This window comes from Monodelphis domestica, chromosome 1, assembly GCF_027887165.1.
Source record: "Monodelphis domestica isolate mMonDom1 chromosome 1, mMonDom1.pri, whole genome shotgun sequence".
Classification (NCBI taxonomy): domain Eukaryota; kingdom Metazoa; phylum Chordata; class Mammalia; order Didelphimorphia; family Didelphidae; genus Monodelphis; species Monodelphis domestica.
This window is the reverse complement of record NC_077227.1, coordinates 573012464-573038216: the sequence shown is the minus strand read 5'-3', so window position 1 is coordinate 573038216 and position 25753 is coordinate 573012464. Positions and strand designations below refer to the sequence as shown.

At 36.2% G+C, this 25753-nt stretch overlaps 1 protein-coding gene across 2 annotated transcripts; it reads left to right on the top strand.

The window, feature by feature from the left end:
* Window positions 1–838: 838 nt before the first annotated feature.
* Window positions 839–22696, top strand: SNRNP27 (small nuclear ribonucleoprotein U4/U6.U5 subunit 27). 2 transcript variants are annotated; one of them, XM_001372563.5, is made up of 6 exons: window positions 839–1017; window positions 8456–8576; window positions 11022–11134; window positions 12015–12094; window positions 21090–21154; window positions 22289–22696. In XM_001372563.5, the coding sequence occupies exons 1-6, from the start codon at window positions 984–986 to the stop codon at window positions 22341–22343; spliced, it is 468 nt and encodes a 155-aa protein (XP_001372600.4). In that variant the 5' UTR covers window positions 839–983; the 3' UTR covers window positions 22344–22696. The 2 variants fall into 2 exon arrangements, with proteins under 2 accessions (XP_001372600.4, XP_056669458.1); XM_056813480.1 differs by having other exon boundaries at window positions 856–1017; window positions 11022–11113.
* Window positions 22697–25753: the final 3057 nt, after the last annotated feature.

Below are 25753 nucleotides of genomic sequence, written 5' to 3'. Positions count from 1 at the left end.
ATCTTTCCAGTCTTTTTACATTTTACTCTCCAGATGTCTACTTTTTCATTCAATGACAACTGGCCTCTTTGATGTTTTTCAAACAAGTCACTCCATCTCTGAGATCTAAGTATAATCTTTGGCTGTCCTCAATCCCTGAAATAACTCTTCTTCCTTCTCCTCTAGGATTTAGTAACCTTTACTTAAAAGTCCAAAATAAATTCCCATCTTTTACAGAAACCTTTTACCCACCCAGCCCCCTTAATTCCAGTGCCTTTCCTTTTTAACTGTTTCCTATTCATTCTATATATTGGGGGGGTTTTGTTGTTGTTTTTTAATATCTTCTTGCAGGTTTTTTCCCATTAGGTCAGAGCTTCTTGAAGACAGGGACTGTCTTTCACTTCTTATAGCCCAGCACTTAGCACAGTGACTGCCATATAATAGAGACTTGCTATTGATTGTACAGTGCTGTTTGTGAATTGTCTCCCCATTAGATTGTGAGATCCTTGAAAGCAGGGCCTGGCTTTTGCCTTTCATTTTTAGTACAGTGCCAGGCATCTAGTAAGTGCTTAATAAATGTTTGCTCTATTGACATGACTTCCTCAGTGCCCCTGCTTCCACCCTGGAGACCAAGTAATCTCCTTTTGGACTGTTCATCGCCTTGGAGTTAGCTTTCATGTCCTCTGAATGTTCCCTCTACCAAGCTTCAAGCGAAGGTACGCCTCCCTCCTGGCGGGCTCTGAGAACCCAGGGTAGAGAATACCGCTTATTAGTTTCCTTCCGAACCCCAACTGGCCCCTAAGAGACCAGAGGCTCTCTGGAAAAAGGTGGCTGAACCGGAAGCGGAAGTTTAAATAGAAGGTTGGACCCTGGACTTCCGGGCCCAGGACACAGCCCCAGCGGAAGTGCTTGTATTCTCTGCTTCTGCTTGGAGTTTTCGCTTTTTTGCCTCGTCGTCAGCGGCGGCGGCGGCGGCCCTCCCTCCCCCCCACTAGGGGAGGATCATGGGCCGAAGCAGGAGCCGTTCCCCTCGGAGGGGTGAGTGAGTTAGAGGGAGGAACGAGCGACCGTCCCTCTGCTGTGGGTCTGTCCCCTCTTCCTTCCAGACGATGATGCCTGAGCAGTCTCTCGCGGGAAAGGCCTGGGCCTAGACCGCAGCCACGGCGGCGAAACCCCGCCTACCTCAGACCCGGGCCCCTCGGAGCTGCTGGGCCTGCGCTCCGGGGCCTGGCAACCGGGAATGATTGTTTATTTCTGTTGAGAATAGGATCGGGGTGTTGTCCGGGACCGCCGGCCTTGGAGTCTGTGGGGAAGGTTGGTTAAGTTTGAGTTCCGGTGTGCCCAGCACTGGCCTGAACGCTGGGGATTCCCAGAAGAGGCAAAAGACTCCCTTCCCTCGAGCTCACAGTTTGGCGGGGGTCACCACTGGCAAATAAATACATGCGAACAAGCTATATAAATGAAAAATAGGAAATTATTCACAGAGGGAAGGCCCTCGAATTTAGAGGAGTTAGAATAGAAGGCAGGGAAACCGAGAGGCGGAGACTAGGAGAGTGAGAGATGAAGTGGCTTGTTAGTGGAACAACTGGGAGGCTGTGCTATATTTTTATACATTAATGTTATCCAACCCAAACTCAGTCCTTTCATTATTTCCCAATCACTATTTTAGTCTCTGTGGAAGCTATTTCTTTTCCCTTCTTAGAACTCTCACACAATCCTCTCCTATCTGTCTCTCAGCTTAGGACCTCCTTACCTCTGCTGAGAAAATTGAGGCGATTAGATGGGAACTCCCTTCTTATACTTTTTAAACTGAAGTATGGCATCTGACCTCATTGTTTAACTGAAACTGCTTTCTCCAAAATTACCAATAATCTCTCAATGGCCAAATCTGATAACCTTTTCTCAGTTGTAATTTTTCTTGACGTCTGCATTTACATTTTTGACCATCTTTTTTCTCATCTCTGGGTTTCACTGACACTACTGTCCCCTGCATCTCTTCTAGGTTATCGCAACCTCCTCCTAATTGGTCTCCCTACCTCAAATGTGTCCCAGTCTAATTCATTCTCTGCTCAGCTGCCAAATGGAGTTTAAAACAAAGGCTTTTTGATTCCCAGACCAGAGTTTTTTTCTGTAATAATCAACAGCAGCCCTTTCTTTTCCAAATCAACATTTGATGATGATAATAATAGCTCAAACTTAAATAGTACTTTAACATTTACAAAGTCTGAATTAAAATTTTGGTTTCCCATTGTTCGATCTTAGTGGGCTTAGTTTTACTATCTTTACAATGATTTGAGTGTACCTTGAAGAGCTCTTCCAGATCTAAATCATGGTCCTAAAACAGATAGTGCAGGTCTTGTTTTTTTTTTTTTTAACTCTGTATGGAAAACTTGAGGGCAGAGAGAGAAAACTATTTTAGCCCCCACCCCATTTTTTTACATAACTACTAAGTGTCAGAGCAAAAACTATAACCCTGTATGGCCAGTATTCTTTCTTCACCATTAGAAAGCCCTTGCACAGTAAGAGATTCAGAGGGAGGGCCATATAATCAGTGGTTATTCCACTTCCATAACTGAATTCAGTAAGTATTAATTAAGCATCTACTTTGTCCAGTGGACTGTGCTATATTGAAGAAACAAAGGGAAAAAATAGATAAGTGTCTGCCCACAAAGAACTTCTATTCTACTAGGGGTGTCCATTCAAGAGGGAAAGTATACAATAACTGAGATTCAGGAAAGGCCTCTAGAAGGATTTGTCACCTGAGCTGTGTTTTGAAGGAATCTAGAGATGTAGAGGCAAGTATGAGGAGGTACATTCTAGATATGAAACACTATGTAAGCAAAGGCATAGAGGTGGGAAATAAAATGTTTTGTATGGAGAACAAGTATTAGATCTGTTGGTCTAGAAATTGTGGGAAGGGAAATAATTTAAAAATAAAACTGGAAGGGTGATTGGGAGCCAGATTTGGAGTCCTTTAAATGCCAAGCTAAAAGTTGGTATTTTATTATAGGGAACCACTCAAGATTTTTGAATACTTGAATGACATAGTTTCCTTCTGTGTTTTTTGAATATCCAGTAGGCAGCCATGTTATGAATGGAGGTGAGAAGGCAGTCACTAGAATCAGAGAGAATTAGACAGTTACAGCATTAGTCCAGGTGAAAAGTGATGAGGACCCAAACTATAGGATAAAATTTCTGTGAGTGGAGAAAAGATAACAGAGGAAGATCTTGTTAATGAACCAGAGTCTGGACATACCCTTTTGCTCAGAATTTTTCATTGACCCCTCAAGTAAAATTCAAATGCTTTATCCTGACATTGAAGAACATTGACAGTCTGATACTACCTTTCCTGCCAAATTTCATTCTATAAGAATTTCATTCTTATACTTAATCTGTGTTCCAGACAAACTAAGGAAATTGAGACAAAGAGAAATTTGACTTGCCTAAGACCAGACGGTGGGGAGGGGGTAGCTGGTTCAGTGGATTGAGAGCCAGGCCTAGAGATGGAGGTTCTGAGTTCAAATATGACCTCAGATACTCCCTAGCTGTGGGACCCTGGGCAAATCACTTAACTCCCATTGCCAAGCCCTTACCGTTTTGCTATGGAACTAGTACACAGTAATCATTCTAAGAAGTAAGGTTTAAAAAAAGAATAGTATTTGAAGCTGGATTCAAACTCTTTGTTTTCCTGACTCCCAAGATGAGGATTGTAACTACTATTGCACAGGTCAAACTCCTAATTTTCTTTTTAAAGCTAATTGAGATGCTTCCTCTTCCATAAATCCTTTTTTGACTTCTTTGGACCTTACATAAAGAGATATAAAGTGTTAATGCATTTATCTCAAAATATAGTGTATATTTTTTCTATCTTCTTCATACTAGACTGTGAGTTCTATAAAGGAAAGTACTATATCTAGCCTAAACCTTATTTCTCCCCTAATTCCTAGAACAGCATTCTGGACACAATAAGTTCTTAATTACTGTTTATTATTTTGAATAAGGTTTGATCTCTGTCCTTCTGATTTCTTGGAGTTTAGTTAGAGAGATTATGAGCCCCATGAATAAAAACCTAATTAATAATAAGAGACAGTCTGTGCTTAGTTCCAAATGAGTAATTTTTTAAAATGCTATAGTTGTTCAGAGGAGAACAATCATGGAAGTTTCCATGGAAGATGAACTTTAAAGGATAATGAAATTTTGAGGGAGAAGGAAAAACATTCAGTGCTAGCCCTTGATACTTTGTCATTTTTCACATTTTGAAGATTATCAAGTCCTCACTTGGGGAAGAAGTGGCCAAAGCTCCCCATCTTCTAAGCCATGATTTTGCAATTGATTGTTCCAGGAACTAAATATAAAGGGATGAATTCAATCTAATTCAACAAGCATTTACTACATGCCTATTACAAAGCTTTATACTCTAGGGACAAAAACACAAATGAAATAGTCTATCAAAGTGCTTATATTCTACTAAGGACAAATATGTTCACAAATAAACAAATGCAAAGTAAATGGGGGTGGCAGAGGGACAGGCAGAGGATGGAAACTACTAAAAACTGGGAGATTGAAAAAGGTCTTATATTAGAAGTGGTACTTGAACAAAGCCCTGATATGAGCTGGGATTCCAAGAGGTGGAAATGAGGAGAAAAGTGGGAATTACATGCTTGAGGGCAGCTGGTTCATAAGCACTGAGGACAGAAGTAGAAATTCATGTATAGACAGGAACAAATAGGTTAATTGGGCTGGAACATGGAATGTTTGAGAGGGAGTATCATGAAATCAGTCCTCAAAGTTATGTTTGAAGCAGATTGTGAAGGGATTTAAATGCTAAACATAGTTTGTAGAGACAGTAGGGAATCACTGTAAAAAAATTATAATTATTTATTAAATAGTGAAAAGAGAGTTGGAGAGAGAGAAAAGGCACATAATCACTAGGCTGATTGCTTAGCTAACCAGAGCTCTTCACTTACATGTCCCTGTTCCCTAGGAAAAGTACCTCAAACTGCCCAGCCAGGAGCAAGAGACCTCTCTGCTTCCCAGTTAAGAGGCCACAAACTTCCTTGATCTAGAAATCAGTGACATCACTTTTTCTGGGTCTTCCTGGTTGGACAGGCTTGACCTCAGTCCAGATCAGAGGCCAGTTTTTTTGGATACCAGGAGGCATGTGGGACAATAGACAAGCATTTACTGAAGTTTCTTAAGTAGGAGAAGAATATGGTTAAATCAGTGCTTTAGGGATATCAGTTTAACAACTGTGTGAATTAGAGAATAGACTGAAAATAGGGAGACCAAGTAGGAAATTATTGTAGTAATCTAGGCAAGGAAGAAGTGATGACAACTTGAACTAGGTTTGTGCCTTATAACTAGGTAGATGGGAAGAAATGCAAAAGATTTGGAGAATCAATTTATAGGATTTGACTTCTAATCAGTTATGGGTGATAAGAGAGAAGAAAGGTCATACAGCTTGAGCTGGAAGAGACCATAGAGGTCACCAAGTTCAGCTTCTTCATTTTACAGATGAAGAAACAGACTCAGAAAGGTTAAGTGACATCCAAGGTCACATAACTGGTAAGTATCTGAGGTAGGATTCAATCATAGGATTTCTTGATTTGTCCAGCACTTTATCCATTATGCTACACATTCTCAAGAATGAGTCTGAGTTGTAAACTTGAGTGATTAGAAAGGATGGTGGTACCTTGAACATGGGAAGTTAGGAGGAAGGGTGGGTTTTGAGGGGGAAGATAATGAATTCTGTGTTGGACGAGGCATCTTGGTGTAGATGGCCAGCAGTCAATAGAAGATGCAGATTTTGTCCTTAGAGAACAGTGGGGATAGGTTATGTAAACTGGAAGTCATCTGGAACTTAAGTTACCAAGAGAGAATATAGAAAAGGGGAGTGAGGGGGTCAGAACAAAGTCCTGAGCTATGCTTATGCATGGGCATGAGATGGATGATGATCTAGCAGAAGAAACTGATGATTGACTTTATGAAGGAAACCAACAGACTATATAGTAAAGAAAATATAAGCATATCCTTTGGCCCAGTCATACCACTACTAGGCTTATATTCCAGAGAGGTCAAAGAAAAAGGAAAAGTTTCTATATATCATATTATGACAATAACAAATGTCTATAATATATGTTATTGTGTATGTTATATGCCATAAGTAACATTCCATATATTCTATAAGTTCTATATATTACATATATTAAAAGTATTCTAGTTGCTCTTTTTAAGTGCAAACTATGTGCCAGAAACAAAAAATAAAACTGTGCCTATTCTCAGAACCAACAAAAAAGATTAGGATTGAAAAAGGATGTTGAATTTAGCAGTTAAGAGCATTGATAACTTTAGGGGAAAAAATTATTTCAGTTAAGAAGTATAGCGAGAACCTAGATACAGAAGAGAGGTGGCGGAATAGAAGCATAAGTTTCGGTGTCTTTTAAGTTTTGTAACTATGAAAAGGAAGAGTGATATAGGATATCAGGATATCCTGGCAGGAGTGGCAGGATAAAGCAAAAGGCCTTTTCGTTTTTCCTAAATACATTTTTTGACCTCTTATTCATAAGTCATCACATTTCTCAGTGTACCCTTCCCATTAGCTCCTCCCTCATCTTCCCAAGGAGCTATCCTTTATAACAACAACAACAAAAAAAAACAACTCCCAAACTATGGCAAAACTAACACACTGGAAAAATCTTACATTTGCTATGTTCAACACCCATAGGCCTCAACTTCTGTAAAGAAGCAGAAGAAAGTGCCTTCTTATATTCTTGATCATCATTTTGATCATTATAATTTTGCTATATTCAGTTTAGATTTTGTTTTTATTTCTATTTACAATGTTATATTTTGTATTGTTTTCTTGGTTCTGAAGAGTGTTTTGGTTTTTATTTAAGGATATAAAAGATCTGGGCATGTACAGATGGCAGGGAAAGTCCATAAATAAAGTGAAATTAGGTTAGAGAGCGAATGTGAATGAAATGGGAAATTCCTGGAGGGGAATGCTTTGAGGGGTGAGGGAAATGATATGGGATGGTGGGCACAACAGAAGGCATGGTATCTTCTTTTGGGGAAGAGAGAAAGTGGTATATGTGACAATGTGAAAGTAAAGGTTTGGAATAGATGTAAAAAAATGTCATAAAAAGACAATCCAAGATGAATTAAATATTGTGGCATGGTAGCAAAGACCAGCTGAAGTTACATAATTGTAAATGTATAATGAACCTGAATAGTAGTGGTTCTCAGCATGAGAAGCATTAGAGAAGTAGATGGTGTTTAAAAAGGAATGAGTAGTGATGAGGTCGGGGTGGGATTAGGTGGGGATTATTCCACAGAATTTAAGGAAAGACTATAAATTGAACAAGTTAATTATAAAGTAAAGTTTTTGAGGTAGGAAAGTGGTTTCAGAGGAGGAATAAGATTGTAAAAGCTAGAAGAAATGTAGCCATGTTGGTGAACCTATGGCACACATGTGGGGGGGGGGGAAGGGAGGTGCTCCCGCCCTCCTCTCCAAGTCCCCTGAGGACATTTCTCACATCACCTACCCCTCTGCCCAGCAGCCTAATGGGAGCACTTCCTCCCTTCCCTTTCTGGGATAAGGTGGAGGACTCACATGTGTCATGAGGGTTGCAATTTGGGCCTTTAGTCTCTAAAAGGTTCATCATCATTGGGATAGAGTGACTAGGGATCAGGAAGTGAATAAATATATTTAGGAGGAATAAAGAGACACAGGGAGAGATGGAAGGACAGGATGGTGTGGCCTCTGAAAATAATTTCATAATTCGGGATTAAGAAGATGAAAATGATGAGTGAAGTTATCAGTATGGCCAGTCCTTTGTGTGGCTAAGGTGGAATGAAAGTACCGATCATGGTAATTAATGGGATGACTTGGGAGGTTCAGGTAAGGCATCAGCACACACAAATACCATAAGTATGAGGGCAGTGGTTAAAGAATTATTATGTAAGCCAGATACTAAACTCTTTTAGAAAGAAAGGAAATTGGTCTAGGAATCAATAGATAACACCAATCACAATTTGGATAGAGTAACAAAGTAGTGTGAAATAAATGTCAAAGAATATTAGATTGCTGAATGATGGCAGCAAAGGGAGGGTCTTCTGTGACAATAAGAAGCAAGAAATATGCTTACTTCCTCTTGGCATAGTATGTAGGGAAGAGTGAGAGACCATGAATCCAATTTTGATAGAATGACTGGGAAGGGATAATGCCATTTTATTGGCAGCTAGTCGGGAATATGATATCCAAAAGACATAGTCTTGGTTATCATCTGAGGAAGGCAGTATAAATATAAAGAATCTGGAATTGGTGATCAGAGGACTTGGGCTGTTTTGCCATTAAGTAGCAGTATGATTTTGAAGAAATCAGTTTTAGGATTTTGTTTTCATCCTTAATAAAATGAGAGGCTTGAATTAGATGATCTCAAAAGTCTTTTTTATTTCTCATTTTCTGTTCTGTTAGAGCGTAGGCGATCCCGTTCTACATCAAGAGAGAGAGAGAGAAGGCGTCGAGAACGGTCCCGATCCAGAGAGAGAGATAGGAGGAGGAGTCGTTCTCGATCTCCACACAGGAGAAGGTCCAGGTAAGGAGCCAAAGTGGCATTAAAGCAGTAAAACTAATTTTACTAATGTCTGTGATCTTGTTTGGGAATTTCCTGAGATCTAACTATGTCAACAGCTTATTCAGGTATGCATTCCAGAATGTGAGCTCCTAAAGAAAGAGTAAGATAGTTGTGTTTTCTTTATATATCTACATATAGCTAAGTTCCAATTAGTGTGGAAAATGAATCCTGTAAAATGGTCGCATGTATCTGAATTCATATTCAATGAAATTATATATAAAATGTTCATTGGTTCCAGCCCAATGGTAATAGCAAAATAGCCAGTATGAATTTGAATAATGATATTCTTCATATGAGTCATTAATTTGCACTCATCAGGAATTGACTGTAACATTTTGTGTTCTAATCTGTGATGTTTTTTTTTATTATTATTATATTATCCTACTAGACTATGAGTTCATGAGACATTAGATCTCATTTTAATTCTTAAATGGGGACACCTTGGTGGCTCAATGAATTGAGAGCCAGGCCTAGAGACAGGAGATCGTGGATTCAAATCTGACCTCAGATACTTCCTAGCTATGTGACCCTGGGCAAATCAGTTAATCCCAGTTGTCTATAACTTAATTCCTTTCCTGCTAGCAAAGCAATATTTAATGTACATTCTAAGATGGAAGGTAAGGGTTATTTAAAAAACAAAAAAAAACTTACATGGATCTGTGATTTCATTCAGTTCAAAAGTTCCCTGTAGTGATGCATAGCAAAAACCAATCATGCCTGTGAATTTTGTGGGACTCTATCTCCCATAAAATCACCACTGGAGGTCCACTAATTTTTAAACCCATATCTTCTGTCTTAGAACCATTACTATGTAAGCAGAAAAGTGATAAGGGCTAGGCAATGGGAATTAAGTGACTTGCCCAAGGTCACACAGCTAGGAAGTGTCTTGAGGTCAAATTTGAACCTAGGACGTAGGTCCACTAATTTTTGAAGAACATATTTCAATTTTTTCATGAAGATACTCCTTTCTCTCTGATATCTCCCCATTCTAACTAAGTCTCATTGAAAATGTAAGAAAAATAAAACCCATGTTACAAAAGAGAAGAGTCAAGCAAAACAAATTCCTTCATTGACTATGTTTAAAAAAAAATTTATGTGGAACCATGTTCCATCATGAATTCTCTGTAATTGTGGTTGGTCACTGTATTGATCAGAGTTCCTGTCTTGTTCCTTTCTTCTTATAGCACAGTGCCTGTTATATAGTAGATAATAAATGTTTATTGCTTTTTTCTTTTTTTCTTTTTTTGCTCATCTTTTTTTAAGGTATTTTATTTTCCCAATTATATGTAATAGCAATTTTTAGCATATGTTTTCCGAAATTATAAGATCCTAATTGTCTTCCTTCCTTCTCTCTCCCTTCTTGGAGTCGGTAAGCAATTTGATCTGGGTTATATATATATATTATTATGCCAAACATCCTTCCAAATTGGTCACAGTTGTTAGAGAATTAGAGTTCAGGTCTTTCAAAGTTGTCTTTATAATGTTATTATATAAACTGTTCTACTCCTGCATCAGTTCAAGGTCCAGCTCTTTATAGGGCAAATAGTAGTGTAACCCCTGTTCTCTCATGTGATCAGCCCATCTCTTCCTTCATACAATTCTATGACATTTTTTGCTCTTATTCTTTTTTTTTTTAAACTCTTACCTTCTCTCTTAGAATCAATACTGTATATTGGTTCCAAGGCAGAAGAGTGGTAAGGGCTAAGCAATGGGGCTTAAGTGACTTGCCCAGGGTCACACAGCTAGGAAGGCCAGATTTGAGCCTAGGACCTCCTGTCTCTAGGCCTGGCTCTCAATCCACTGAGCTACCCAGCTGCCCCAACTCTTAATTATTTTTGGAATTTTTATTTGGTTATATATTGAAATCTGTACATATGTACTTCGTTGCCCTCTATGTGATACTGATTTTTAATTTTTTGGAAACTTGTATTCTTTATCTTACTGCTGTAAGGAAATATAAGTTATTAATATTTAACAAGATGGCCTTTCCTTTCATGTGAAACTTAGGATCTGTATAAGAACTTTACAATTTCTTGATGGCCATTTAGCTCACTCTCTTCTCATTCAACTCTGGGCCCAGTTTGTCCATCTATAACAATTTGTTCAAGGTAGAAATACTGATGGACAAGCTCTGTAGACTGTTCTCTTAACTAAACTTTTTATCACCTGAGCACTTGCCCTTTTATATACATTACCAGTGAAGTGAAACTGATAGCAGTAAGAAAAAACAGTAAACTGTTTAATTTGTGTAAAAATTCACAGCTTGATAGGTAGTGGACAGCGATTTTTGTTTTCCTACAGTCTTCTTTTTAGTCCCTTGTGGTCAACTTGTGTTGATTTGTATTACTGTATTTGTATTATTGCAACATATTTTTGTCTCTAAAGTTTATACTTATTTGATGCTAGATCTCCAAGAAGGCACCGATCTTCCTCTCCTTCCCCTTCCCGGCTGAAAGAAAGGAGGGATGATGAGAAGAAAGAAACTAAAGAAACAAAAAGTAAAGAACGGCAAATTACTGGTAATGTTACAGAAACATAACATACATTCAACCTTACTTAGTTAAAATGTTTGTTGAAACAGTCTGAAAATTTTAATCTTACTTTGTGTGCTTGTTGCTTTTTTAAAAATAGCTTTAAATACATCTTAGTTCTTGTAAAGGTGCATAACAATTTCAAATGACCCTTATTTGGAGGTAGGTCAGAGATATTTTAGAAGGATTTCTTGTATGATTTTGTAAACTTTGGCTACTATTACTTTATGACCTAAAAATATTAGAGAGAAGTAATGCAATTCCTATCAGATTGGGTTTTTTTTTTATAGACATTGCTGCATTATATTATGGGGCAAGCTCTTTTTAGCCCTCTGATCCAAGAAAAGCAACATTGTACATAGATTTTCTTGTCTCACAATTTATAGTCACAGGCTTCTAGGATCTTAGAGTTAGGACCCTAGAATTTATCTAATCCAGTTTCTCTTCCCATGCAGGACTCCCCTATATAGTATCCCCGACAACCTCTGCTTATATATTTTGGAACTGGAAAGCTCGATCTTTAACAGAGTAGTCCATACAATTGTTGGACAATTCTAATTATTAGGTATTCCTTTCTTTGTTTGGAACCAAAAATCAACCCTTGGTAACTTCCAACACTGATTGTATTTTTGCCTTCAGGCTACAAAAAAAAAAAGTTTTAATTTCTCTTTATTTGACAGCCTTTCAAATATGACAAGACTTGTATGGATATTCTTCTATCTGTATGTCTTTTGGAAATGGATAGACTTTTTTGTTGTGCTGGGCTTTGTTATAAAATGGTGGAATGAAGATCAATCTGTTGGTACCTTATATTCTATTTATCTGCTATAAAGAAAAAGGTTTAAAAATCATTTGTTTGTTTTTATAGAAGAAGACTTGGAAGGCAAAACAGAAGAAGAAATTGAAATGATGAAATTAATGGGATTTGCTTCCTTTGACACTACAAAAGTAAGAAAAACTTCTCTGAAGTCCAATTTTAATTGGGTCAGAGCAGTTTTACCATTTTTGCATGTTCTTTTAATGCCATATAGATTTTGAGAAGCTTATCTATTTTTATAACTAAAATTGGGAAAGGAGAAAGAATTTTAAAAAGCTGTTTCAGTAAATGGGTACTTTTTTCCCTCCATCCATACACACAGCACTCCCCTCCCCCCATGCTAAATATATGGATGTGTACAATAATACCAGACATTTAAACAGAAGCTGACAAAAACTTTGTGAGACAGTCACTACAAGTATTGCATTGCTACTTCTGATTTACAAATGAGAAAATAGCATAAGTTCAGTGATTTTGCTAGAATCACACAACTAGTAAGGATGAAGGGCAGGATTTGAATCCATTGAATTCAGGTCTCCTTAGTGGAATGCTTTTTATAACATGCTGTCATATTATTTATAATTTTGCACACTTGTGAAGACTTCTGCTTTATAGAAAGTTTTAAGAATATTTATGGTTCATCCCTTAATAAAACATTCTGTTTTTATTTTTTGAAAAACATCTAAAATAATGTATTTTAAGTTGTAATCTAAGAATGTGGCACAATAAGATAAATGATCACACCTTATTTTTCTTGATGACCAACAGCTGAGCTGGCTTTTTTAAAAAACAAACTTAATTTGCTAGTAATCCACTATTAGTGGAACTGGGAATTATTATGCAATTATTGAAAGTGATTTTGAATTATACTAAACAGTAATAAAATGTCCATATCCTTTGACTTGGAGATTTCACTGCTAGGCAGACATATGATACCCCAAGGACATCAAAAAACAGGAGATAATACATAAAACTGTAGATCTTATATATCATAACTTTAATACAAAAACTTTCAAAATGGTCCTGCTTGTTTTTTTTATCCCTTTTAGTTTCCTTATGTTCTCTGTTTTGTTTCTTTTCAGATATTTGGCACATTTGTTTCAGCTTGTAGTCTCACAGGAAGAGGTAGTCATTCTCTTTGCCAAAGTTAACCTCTATACTAGTATCCATGATTCTGTCAATTCCAGTTCCTTTGACTTTGCTCATCAGTCTGCATCATAGAATTTTAGAGATGGAATGGACTTGAGGGCCCATCAAGACTTAACTCATACCTGAAAAATATCCCTGTGTTATAACTGACAGCAGCTGGTCATCCAGCCTATTCTTCCTGTATACTCTTTGAGAACTGCTTTCCCAAATTCTAGTGTACATATAAAACCTCAACTTTACTTTCTTCGGTCAGTCTAAAAGGGAATGGTTGGCAGCTGAGTGGCCAAATGGATAGAAGAATAGTCCTGAACTCAGAAAAACTTTAGTTCAGATCCAGCTTCAGACACTTACTAGCTCTACAACCCTGAGTTAAGCTCTGTCTGCATCAATTTCATTAACTGTAAAGTAAGGACAATAGTAGCATCTACCCCATGTTTGTTGTGAGAATCAGATAGACACTTAACACAGTGCATGGGACATAGTAGGAATTTAATAAATTCTTACTCCCTTCTCAAAGTGTCCAACATTTCCACCTTAGCTGGCAAGTTCCTTCCTGATAGAAACATCTAGAATAGAATTTTTTCATTCTTCTTAAACCAAATTTTCTTATTAGGAACTTAATCAGCAACTGCAAACATTTTAGTATTTAAATAAGAACAAGAGGCTTCTACAAGAAACTATAATTTCTATTAATCTATAATTTATTTTTTAATAAGTATATTGATATATTTGGTAGAACATAATTTAACATCTTAAAAAAAGCACACAACACTTCTTGACTTGCTTTAATGATAATTTTCATCCTTCAAAAGATAGAGGAACCAATAAGCATGAAGAAAAAAGTTCAGAAGAGGACAAAGTTCCTAGCACTGCTATGCTTCCTTCTTTGTAGCTATAAGCATTTTTTCTCCCTCCTTTATGAGTCCCTCCTATATAAAAATGCTTTTAATTAGATTTGTACTGTACCAGATAAATACAGTTTTACCAGTGTTTGTGAGGTATGCCTCCAACATTTCTGTATTTTAAGCTGTGGTCCAAAAATCCAAATCCCATTCTCAGACACCTTTTTAGCCGGCTTACTTCCCAAATTTTTTCTCATGTCCTTTGCCTTTGGGGATACGGGATATAAAACAAAATAGTTTTTGCCATTTCTAAATGCTCAGTTTATCCTTTAATCAGCTTCCCTTTCACTGCCAACCTTCTAGGAAGAATAATTTAGACTCATTGCTCCATTGGTGGTTCCATCTCCATCAACCTACTGAAATGACTTTTTCCAAGACACATATTACCAAATTAGTTGGCTTTCTTTGTGTCTTCTTGACATGCCTCCAGTATTTGACATTGTTGATCACCTCCTTTCTTAATACCCTTTTCTTTCTTCCTGGATTTGTGACTCATGATTCACCACCTACCTTTCTAATTATTTTTTGTCTTCTTTGGCTGGTTCTTCATTCTCTTACTGCTTTTTTAGCATGCATTTCCTCCCAGAGATCTATTCTATTTTAGCCTTTCTTCATATTATATTTGTCCTCTTTCGTGATATCAATATGGTTATAAAAGAATGCTGGACTTGGAGTCAGGAAGATTTGGCTTCAAATCCCTCTTCTTTCACTGACCATGGATAAGTCATGTTATTGCTGTAAGACTCCATTTTCTTTTCTGTTAAATGTAGCTAATAATATTTCATAAGGGTGGAAGAATCAGTCAATGCATGCAAAAAATTTTGTGAAATTTAAAAACACAATGTAAAGATATATAACCATTTAAGATGTGCTCATTGTACACCTCATTAAGGGGCCAGGGGCATAAAAGTAAATAAACAAGACAGTCCCTATTCCTTCCTCAAGGAGCTTGATTTCTGATTGAGGAAGACCACACATAAAGGCAATCTGAAAGTGGACTTGAGGTGAGAAGTAGTTAGTTAAATCCAGAAGGCAAGCCAAGCAGAAATAATGAAATAGCGATCTGGGCTACGAGTTTGCCAAACAAGAGAGCAAGCAAGCCTCAGGGCAGATTTTTCCAAGGAAGGGAGACATAGGTTGCTTCCTATTATTATCATATCATACATGTTTCTGCAGTTATTTCCAAATTTACACCTCAATCCCTAACTTAAAGGTTTTATAGTCCCTGCTAAAAATCTCTCCTTCGATGTTTCTCCTCAGCCTCAATTTGAAATCCATCCTTACTCAGACGCCACCTTGTCTTTCTAGCCTTATTCATACTGTTTTGCTTCTATACTTTATTTCAACCCATTGGCCACGATTCTTCTCGTTGTTCAGCCATCCCTTATACTAGAAATACTCTTCTTTCACCTTCTTTCTTTACCTTTTGAAGTTCTTTTCTTCAGTGACTAGGTGCCATGCCCTCCATGAAGGCTGCTCTCATTTTCTTCACAACTGTTCCCTAACCCCTTTATAGTGATTTCTCCCACAGTTTTCTTGAGAACTTTGTATATAGATCTGTTTTACACTTGCTACATTTTCCTTTATATCCTCATTATTTATGTACATATCATAACCTATCATAAGGTAAAATCCTTGAGTATGGAAGGAATTTCTCTTGGATCTTTTATATTCTCAGTGCTAACATACAAGTACTTAATACATGTTTAAGAAAATCTGAATTTCTCATACTTTGAGAATTAAAAACTCTTCAAAGTGTCTAAGTTTTTTTTTTTTTGCATATACTTTTGAAAGAAAAAAGGAATTTATCATCCCTATGGTTGCCTCTTTTCCCATGACATGATTTAGAACTAAAATCTCTACCAAAAAGACTCTTTAAAATGGGTTTAGGGGGATAGATTTTAATTCTTTGGTATAGGATGAAGGTGAAGGTATCATGAAATCATTGTGGAATATTTTGTACAGTATTCAAAAATCAGACATCTCCAATGAAGAAATTATTGATCAATTCAGAGAATATACTCTGGCTTTTAAAATAACTTTCTTTTTTGCTTTATAAACTAAATCATGGCTATAATGGGTATAGAATATTTAATTCTCTGCCAAATCCCAAGATCAACTGTGAAGGGGGCCTTTTCTTCCTATGAGTTATTTAGACATGCTCATTTTAAGTGACTATAGTCCTGCATATAAGGAATCCTAGACAACTAATGTATTTATGTTACTATGAAATACTTTATTTGTCACAGTAACATTCATCCTCACCACCACCACCACTTTCTCAACATTGTAATTAATTTTCACAACATTCCTCCTTAGAAGTTAGGTTAGTTAGCTTCAACAGATTTTAAGTTCATATGATGTACAAGGCATTGTTAGAGATACATAGATGGAAAACATTACAGTTTTTACATGCTAGAAGCTTTACAGTCAATCTACTAAGGGCTACGTCATGTACTACACTTAGGTAAATTTCATTTCAACAAATCAAATGAATTTTCCTATTCCTTCAATAAGCATGGAGCTTTTTTTCTTTTGGAGTTTGATACAAACATAGGCTATAATATCTTATTATTATGCATTATAATTGTTCTTCATAACATAGTATAGGACATATTGTGTATATGTGATAAAGCATATCTACCATTTTAGCAGAGATTGCTCTATCATAGAGTTCAATTTAAATTGAAGATTAATTGGATTACCATCTGCCAGTATACTTGTAGTTAATATATATGCATACATAGTTCTGAAAATTAGTAATAGAGAAACTATATAAATGTTAGCTATTATTATGGTTTATCAACATGAACCACAGCTGGTACAGAGCATGTTTGTATATAAAGCAGGGAGCAGCTAGATAGCACAGTGTGATAGAGTGCCAAACCTGGAGTTGTGAGGACCTAAATTCAAATATGGCCTTAAGTCACTTCCAGCGATGTGACCCTGGGCAAGTCACTTAGCCCCAGTTGCCTAGCCTTTACCATTCTTCTGCCTTGTAGCCAATTTATAGTATTGATTTTAAGACAGAATGTAGGGGTTTCAAAGTGTTGGGTTTGTCCTAAATTTGGTGTCAGATATGAGGCAGTGATTTTGGTCTGTTATTCTTTTTCTCTTATAAATAGGTCTTAAAATGATTAGAACATGAATTCCATTTAATACTTTGTATAATTTCTATTACAGTACAAAGAATAATACTCTTCTTTCATGTACCATCTTCTTTAAGTATTGGGCACAGTAGATAATAGGAACCTTTATAAAATCTTTCTAGCTATATTTTACATACTAAAACTGTACTTTTAGTTCCCAGAATTGATTTGTCTTATAGTTTCTGGTCCATAATATGTTAACTGAATTGTGAGTGTTTGGGATGTCAATATGGTAGGGTTTTCCCCCTCATTTTCCTCTCCTTCTCCAGAAGAGACTAAAACGCTGTTTAGGCATATGTACTGATGGATAATTTCCTATCCATGTTTGGGGAAATATTGGTAGGTAGAACTTGAAATACTAGTTAAAGGAAGGAGATAATAATGAGCTCCATTTTGGATATAATGAGCTTGAAGTGTCTCCAGAACATCCAGTTTGAAATTTATAATTGGCATATAGTGATGTACACCCAAAGCTCAGGGGAAGAGCCTGGAAATGATTATATAGACCTGGAAGATATCTGCATGTAAATGATAATTAAGCCCACAGGATCTGATAAAATTGCCAGGGAAGAGCATAGGTAGAAAAGAGGACCCAAGCTAGAGCTTTGGGGAGTATCCACTTAGGTAGTAATATGGATATTAGGGAGTTAGAGAGTAACATGGATGATGAGATAGAAAACAATACAGAGAAGGAGAATCATATGGGTCAGAAGAGAACCAGGAAAATACAGTGTCAAGAAATCTGGACAGGGAAATGGTATCCAGGAGAGAGGATGAACCACAGTGTCAAATTCAGTAGACAAGTCAGATAGGATAAAAACAAAGTTATTTGACTTCGTAGTTAAGAGATGCTTTTTAACTTGGGATAGAGTAGCTTCAGTTGAGTAAAGAGATCAGAAGTCAGATTGCAAACATTTAGGGGGTGATTGAGAAGAGAAGAAATGAGTTTATTTTTTCAAGAACTTTTAACTTAGAAAAAGAGAAAATATCTAGGATGACAGCTTAAAGGGGGAATACAGTCTAGTTAAGGATAGGAAAAACTTGAGTTTGTTTTTAAATCAAAAGGAATAAGATAGGGAGAGGTGGAGTGATTGTTGAGGCTGCATACTTCTGGAGAAGAGCAGAAAGGATAGGATCAGGTATTCATAGAGGTATTAGTCTCAGTAGAGAGATGTGCCACCTCAGTCAGAAACTGAGTGAAGGATATTGTCAGGGTGTTTTGAGATAGATGAAGAAAATGAGAGAAGAGGGAGATTACATTAAGTGGCCTCAATTTTCTCAGTAAATGAAAGTTGAGGTTTTTGGGCAGGAGAATGTGAAGAGAAAAGGGGAGCAGTTACATTGTCATAATCCTTTCTTAAAAGGATAGATTTCTGTGGAGAATGAGAGTAGAGGGAATCAAGTAGGGAAGAATAAAAGTATTGTCATGTTGCAGTAAGGGCCCAGTTGAAGATGGATAACATGAATTTATAGTGTTCCCAGGCAGTATTCTTGTGTAACTTCCTTCAGCTCTATTCAGCATTATAAATAGTAGTAAAGGAGGCAGATGAGAATAATACATTGCTGAGGTTTGGAAAGTGTTGTTGAATTGGTTAACTATAGGATAGAAAGTGGGAAGGATGAAAAGTGAAAACAGCAGGGATTATAGCCTGAGAAAATACTGAGGAGTAGAAGAATTATAATGAGGAAGATTATAATGAGGGCAGAGAAGATGGTTTAGTAGAGTGAAGCACAAGGAAATATGCAATGATAGGAACATATGGTCAGATAGAGAATTATTGAGATATTTGTTTTTTTATTAAAGGAGCGGAACATTTTGTGTAATGCTGAAATCCAGGGTGACCTTCTTACTGTGTGACTGAGGTGGAATGAAGGATTAGATTATGAGATTTAAATAGACTGATGAATTGACAGATTAAAGAGTTTGAAGAAGCAGCAGCAGTACAAAGGGCCCCTAGTATAAAGGTAGGAGTTGGAGAGGAAAAGAATATAGTGATCATGGTGTTAAACTCTTTGAGAAAAGAGGGAGAATGCCCTGGAGGGTTGACAGACAGTCACTATCTTGATCCTTTTAGGATATATAATTTTAATATTGTGACCTTCAAAAGAAGAGGGCAAATGGAGAATTTTGGAAAGATAAAGAGAGAGCACCTTCTGGGCAGAGGGTGATAGATTGCAAAGGCACAGAGATAGGAGATGGAATATATATGAGATTGAAGAGAAGCTCCTAGAACAGTGATGGTGAACCTTTTAAAGATGGAGTGCTGCCACCCCCCACCACCCCCATCGAGTGCTGGGCATACCCCACTTCCCCCCTCTTACCCCACATAGGGGAGAGGGAAGAAGTGCTCCCATTAGGCTACTGGGCAGAGAGACCAGTGAAGTGAGGAATGTCCTCAGCAAGTATAAAGAGGGGGAGGGGAGTGATCTGAAAAAATGTCAGGCATGGTGGAGAGGGAGAGTCCCTTGGCCTTTCTAGTAATGAACTGGGAGGAAGTGGAGAGGACACAGCTGAGTGCCCACAGAAAGTGTTCTGCATGCCAACTTTGGCACCTGTGCCATAGGTTCACCATCACTGCCTTAGAAAATAGGGACTGTTTCAATTTTATAAAATATATTAAAGCCTGACAGAATACCTGGTACATAGTGAATACTTAATTAATTGATGGAAGACCTTAAAAGTGTATTTTTTTTTCCCTTTTAAGCCACTCAGAGATTAAGTGATGCTTTCAGAAAGATAATGTGATCAAGACAGTGTACTTTTTAGCATCGTTGAAGGTTTTTGTATTGAACCTTGAATAGAAAAGGGAAAGACTTTAGAGATTACACAATCTGATTTTTATCTGAATTCCTCTTAAACAATCCTGACAAGTTATCAAACAGTTTTTATTTGAAGACTTCTAATAATAGTGAACCTCATTCCACTTCCAGATAGCTCTCATAGGTAGGAAGTTTCTACTTATGTCAAGCTGAAATCTACCTCTGCAACTTCTACCCTTTGTCCTAATTCTAAAAGTTCTCTATAACTAAGCTAAACAAACCTAAAACATTATTCTTTCACAGGGCTTCAGATACTCTTGACAACTATCTTTTCCCCTATAAATTCTCTCTAATATGGTATGATTATCCTAAAAACATATATATGTTTTTTTCAAATGGTGCTTTGATGCCAGTGTACATCAGATGAGTATTATTCCTGGTATTACAGTAGATGTTATACAAAGTTCTGTTCTAAATAGACACAATCCCTGTGTTCTAGGAGTTTATAATCTAAAGCAGATATCACTGACGCAAACAGATATTTAAAGCATAAATGAACAAAAGAGTAGACAATGGAGAAGAATATTAAGTAATTGCATTTTACATATATTAAGGGTAAGTAAATTGATGTCTCAGTTCAGTGCTTTGACAGTTTGTGCTTTCTTGTACCTCATATGTAAAACTCAGTAACCTGAAAACTGTTTAATCATTAAAATAATCCAACCATAATTTGAAGATGATATATGATGCATAAGTTAGAAGAATCATGTTGCCATAATGTTTTCTAAATTAATCTGATAATTTAGGGAATGACTATATTAAACCTATGCATTGCCTTCCTACGACTTACTCTACCAATAGCATGAAAATTAACTTTTAAGTTTGGCCTACAAAGAGAATTGTTTCTCACTTATAGAAGAGTAATAGGAGTTATAAGCATATTTCTAATGAAAGCATAAAGATGTAAATAGGGGGAAATTATGTGAATAGTGATTCCTACCAAGAGTAATAAACACTGTTATTCTTTGTCCTTCAATAACCCATAGTCTCAAAGAAATCTTTCTCCAGCTAGAAGATGTCTGCAGTATCCAATATAAAGCTCATAGTTAAAAAAGAAACTTGTTAGTGAAGGAACTTAGCATTCCCTTCATATTCTGTTTTTGCAGGGGAAAAAAGTTGATGGCTCTGTAAATGCATATGCCATAAATGTGTCTCAGAAGAGGAAGTACAGGTATGTATATCTTTCCAATCTATGTTATAGGTTGCCAGTTTTGTTATGATTAAACTAACAGTATTCCAAGTTACATATTGGGAAGAAGCTATTTTTTCCAGGAAAATCAAATTTGGAATAATTTAAGGCCCAGTACACTAGTATATGCCCTAGTTGTTCCCAGTTTGGTGGGGGTAGAGGGGTGTGGGGATGGAGGTGATCTTTCTTACTTGAATTCTGACATATTAGAATTGCATCATGACTTTTTAAATTGTTTAATTAATTAAGAATATTTTTCCATGGTTACATGATTCATGTTCTTACCCTCCCTTCCTCCCACCCCCCTCCCAAAGTCAATGAGCAATTCCATTGGGTTTTACATGTGTCATTGATCAAGACCTATTTCCTTATTTGTATCATGATTTATAGTGGAACATTTGCTGACACATTGAAATATGTGTCATATTTCCCCCATTCCTCACCTATAACCCAAATGCAACTCTTTAAATTTTGTCCCATTCATTTAGTTTTATTTTTGAAAATGAAAAATCTCCTGGAAAATTATTTGTTATGAATTGGATTATATGTTGATTTCAAGAAAAACTTTCAAACAGCCAGTAGACTTACATGTTTTTTGTGACCACAATACTTTTTGGTCTTTGTGTCCTAGTACTCAGTGGAGGCACATTGTAATAATACAAATCTTGCTTTTACCTTCTTTTATTATCAAGTGTATGAAGGAGGAAGGAAACATTCAGATTGATTTAGAGTTTGTAATTCTAATTTGGCCATTAGAAGATTCTTTAATCTTCAACTCAGTCCATTGTTAAATTCTTCTATTCCTATTTAAACATTTTTTTCTTAGTTTTATTTAAAATTAACATAGTTTTTTACTTTTCTTTTGATATTCTTAAAATCTCCTTCCTTCCTCCTCTTCCTATTGTCTCCATTAGTCTTTTTTTGCTATGATTTAAATTTTGTATTTTAAATAAATCTAACAGACTGAGTCTGGGTAATTTTTTTTCTTCAGAAGAAGAATTAAACTATTTTAAGTAGTGCCTTATCACATCTTAAAGAATATAATGAACACAACCACTAATGGTAGACTTATCAGAATGTTCTTAACAACATTTGACTTTTTTCCTCCCATCACAGGCAATATATGAATAGAAAAGGTGGATTCAACAGACCTTTGGATTTTATTGCTTGATGTCTAGATTGTACTGTTGAAGAGTGATTTCTCCACCACTTGGTCACAGCAGAGGATAGTGTATTTAATTGTGTATCAAAAACAGGATGTCTCTTCTCTCTTCCTGAAGAGCAAGATAATCTTATTTATGAAGTGTCTCGGAATGCTCGCCCTGCCTCAAAGGAAGAAATATTTACTTCTTTCTTTTAGAAAAATCTCATTTTGGGAATTTTTCAAACTCATTTCAATTATTTCTATTCCTGTGGAAGTAATTTGCTTCATGGACACCTTTCCCCATCCCCTGGACCTCTTTTTAATGATCTGTTGTTGGATTCAAGTTGTCCCAAATAAAGTATTTCTTTTTATGGTTCAAATATTTTGATCACTGGAAATTTGACCAAGAAATAACTATACTTGTAGTTTGCCCAAGAAATAGGAGGAAGAATATAGTTTGGGATTTTTAAATAGAATTAAATTTTGGTATTCTGTTCTGATAATGTAGTCTCTCTGGGTTGCAGACAGGTCAGTTTAGGTTATAGGTGTGTTGAGAGTTCAAGTTTTCCTTTATGTGCTAATAATTATATAGTTGGCATTGGCACAAGCAACATGATTGAAGAGAATAGTATTGGAAAACATAAAATAGATCTTTGTTTCTGTTTTTGATGGAATGACAATAATATATGCTGTAGCAGAATTAATTAAACTTGAGAGTATGAGTTTTCACCTTTATATTTTCTACTCTAGGCCTGGATTTTTTCCTTCAGCAAAATCCTTCAAGAACATTGAGGCTTTATTGAATCAAAAAAATGAGAAAATATTTTCAGTGTCCTTTGTTTAACCACTGAGAAAGGATACCCTTCCAGAATTTGTTATTGTTACCCATTCTCTGTTGTCAGGAGACAGAATAACCTTCTTTATTGCCAAATTTGACCTTTCTGCCTAATGGCTCCAGGATTTGGTTCTACTAACCTTTTTTTTTTCTAGCCTCTATCCCTTAATCAACTCACATCTCTTAGTCTAAAAACAACCTTCCTTTGTTCCTACTACTCTCTCAATCTGTCATATCCCTTCATCTTTATTGCCAGACTGAGAGTGGTCTACATTGACTGCTTCTGGTTTCTCATCACACCCTCATACCTCAAACTTGCATCTTTTAATACTACTCCAAATGACCCACTTATTGTCAAATCCAGTGGGCTTTCTTTGATTTTCATCTTCCTTCAGCTTTTGAAAACTGACTTCTCATGACTTCCATAATGCTATAGTCCAATAGTTCTACCTCTCTGATTCTTCTGCCTGCTAATCCAGTTGCTCTACCTCTTCTGCTCCCTAAATGGACTTCCAACAAAAGTTATACATACTCTTGTCCATGTAGAATATTTAGAAGTCTGTATCTCCAGCCATTTCTTCTTTATCCTAATATCTCCTCATAGTCCCCATCCTTTAGTGCTATATTTAAGCAGTCACTTAATTGGAAAGTATCCAAGATTAATTTTTGAGGAATGATTTTCTCATTTGTATTTTCTGCATTTTGCTTATTTTTTTGACTTTGCAGTATATACATTGTTAGATCTTAAATATATTGTTAGACATCTTCCTCTAGAGGTATGAAACTGTGATTCTGTATGTTAAGTTTTGAATGCAGACAGTAATTCTTAAAGTACGTTAGCAGCAAGTGTATTCCATATAAAATGAAATAAGATGGTGGACCTATCTTCCTTTAAAGTCCTAACAATAGAGAAAATATCCCATAAATAACTTCATTATTTCACAGAATTAAGTGTATTTACCTATATAAAGCAAAAAAAAAAAAGCTTTCCCAATTAGTATTGCCAGTGAAATAAATTTGATGGCTTATAGTGAGAAATTACTTGATTTGCACCCCCACCCCACCCTCAGTGCTTTCAGGCAGGTAAAACTAGGAGCAGAAAACTAGCTTTTATCTCTTATTGTCCATTTAGAAATTGCAAGGCTTAAATTCCCTTTCCACTGAGTATTGCTTTCTGTTGCCTTTCTAATCATTAATTTGTGCATATTTTAAGAATGCAAAATGTTAGGATGATAGCTTTTCTAGAGGAAAAATCTTGATGCTATTCAAAATCAAACATTTTTGAATTCTGTATCATATCATGTCAGAGAAAATTGAGGACTGACAGTATTAGGCTAAGTTCATTGAATAAGAAAGTGTCTGAGTATACCATATAGAGTGAAAATAGAGCATTAGGTATAAAAAAACCTCAATTTATATAAATTTTAAAAAAGGAAAGTCTAGCTACCAATCCAAATGAAACTTCCTATAAAGACTAAGCTGCTCTATTTTCTCCCTTCCTATTTGTATACTAGAGCAGAGGTTAATAATCCTTTTTGTGTTTTGTTGTCATGTATAATTGAAGTAAATGTTAAATTTCAATTAGTGAAAATTAAAATGCCATTTTTTTCCCCATAAAAATTAACAAAACTCTTGAAATGCTTTCTTTGGAGGCTGATGATTCCCAGTTTAAAATCCCTGCACTGGAGGTCTAGTGCTGATATATGTCAGTAAGTTGTTAAATTGAAGCTTCTATTTTTTTTTAGATGGATTGAAGGGAGAAAATAGCATTAGACCATGCTGGATACATATACTTAAATAATCAGTGTGAATACCCTTTTCATCATCCTCCAAGTTTCCCTAATTATTGAATGAAGTCACCATTCTCCCAGTCTTTATTGTTTGAAACCTCAGAGTTATTCTAGACTCTTTCTCCCTAACCTCCACATTGAGTCAGTTCCTAAGTTGTGCTGATTTTCCTTCTCAAAGTTGTGCTGATTCTCCTCCACAATTTGTATCTGTTGCCACCTCTCCATTTATTTGTAAAGCCTAGATTACTTCTTGCTGGATTCCTATTTGCTCTTCCTTTAGTTTTTTTTTTCCCCATTCCATCTTTTTTACAATTACCAAAATCTTCCAAAGCAAGAGATCTGATCATGTTACTAAAACTCCTACTGGCCTTTTACAGATCTACTGCTGTCTTAACCATGACTCCCCATCCTATTCTTCTGTGGTTGATTTCTTAAAGGACTTTCTATTTCTTCCCATTAAATTTCCCCTCATTAAATTCAACTTACGAGTATGGCCTATTAAAATCTCCTTGGGAATTAATTCTATTGTCCAACATGTTAATTATGTATCCTAAGCATCCTGTCTATTCATCTAGATCACTGATATGAATGTTCAGTCAAACATGTTCTTTAGCATACCTCAAGGATTTCTGCCAAAATGGCATTATCCCATTAAGTCAGTTCTGAATCCACTTTTCTTCTCTTGACCTTGACTCATTTCTCTCTTCTCTCTCCCATATTTATATATATATAAAATATGTGTGTGTGTATATATATATATGTGTGTGTGTGTGTATATATATATATATATGTGTGTGTGTGTGTGTGTGTAT

Bases quoted from the DNA above. Each gene is read 5' to 3' on its own strand.
- SNRNP27 (XM_001372563.5), top strand. From the start codon at position 984: ATGGGCCGAAGCAGGAGCCGTTCCCCTCGGAGGG. The intron at 8,577-11,021 runs GTAAGGAGCCAA...ATTTGATGCTAG, and splicing joins CCACACAGGAGAAGGTCCAG to ATCTCCAAGAAGGCACCGAT. The intron at 11,135-12,014 runs GTAATGTTACAG...TTGTTTTTATAG, and splicing joins TAAAGAACGGCAAATTACTG to AAGAAGACTTGGAAGGCAAA.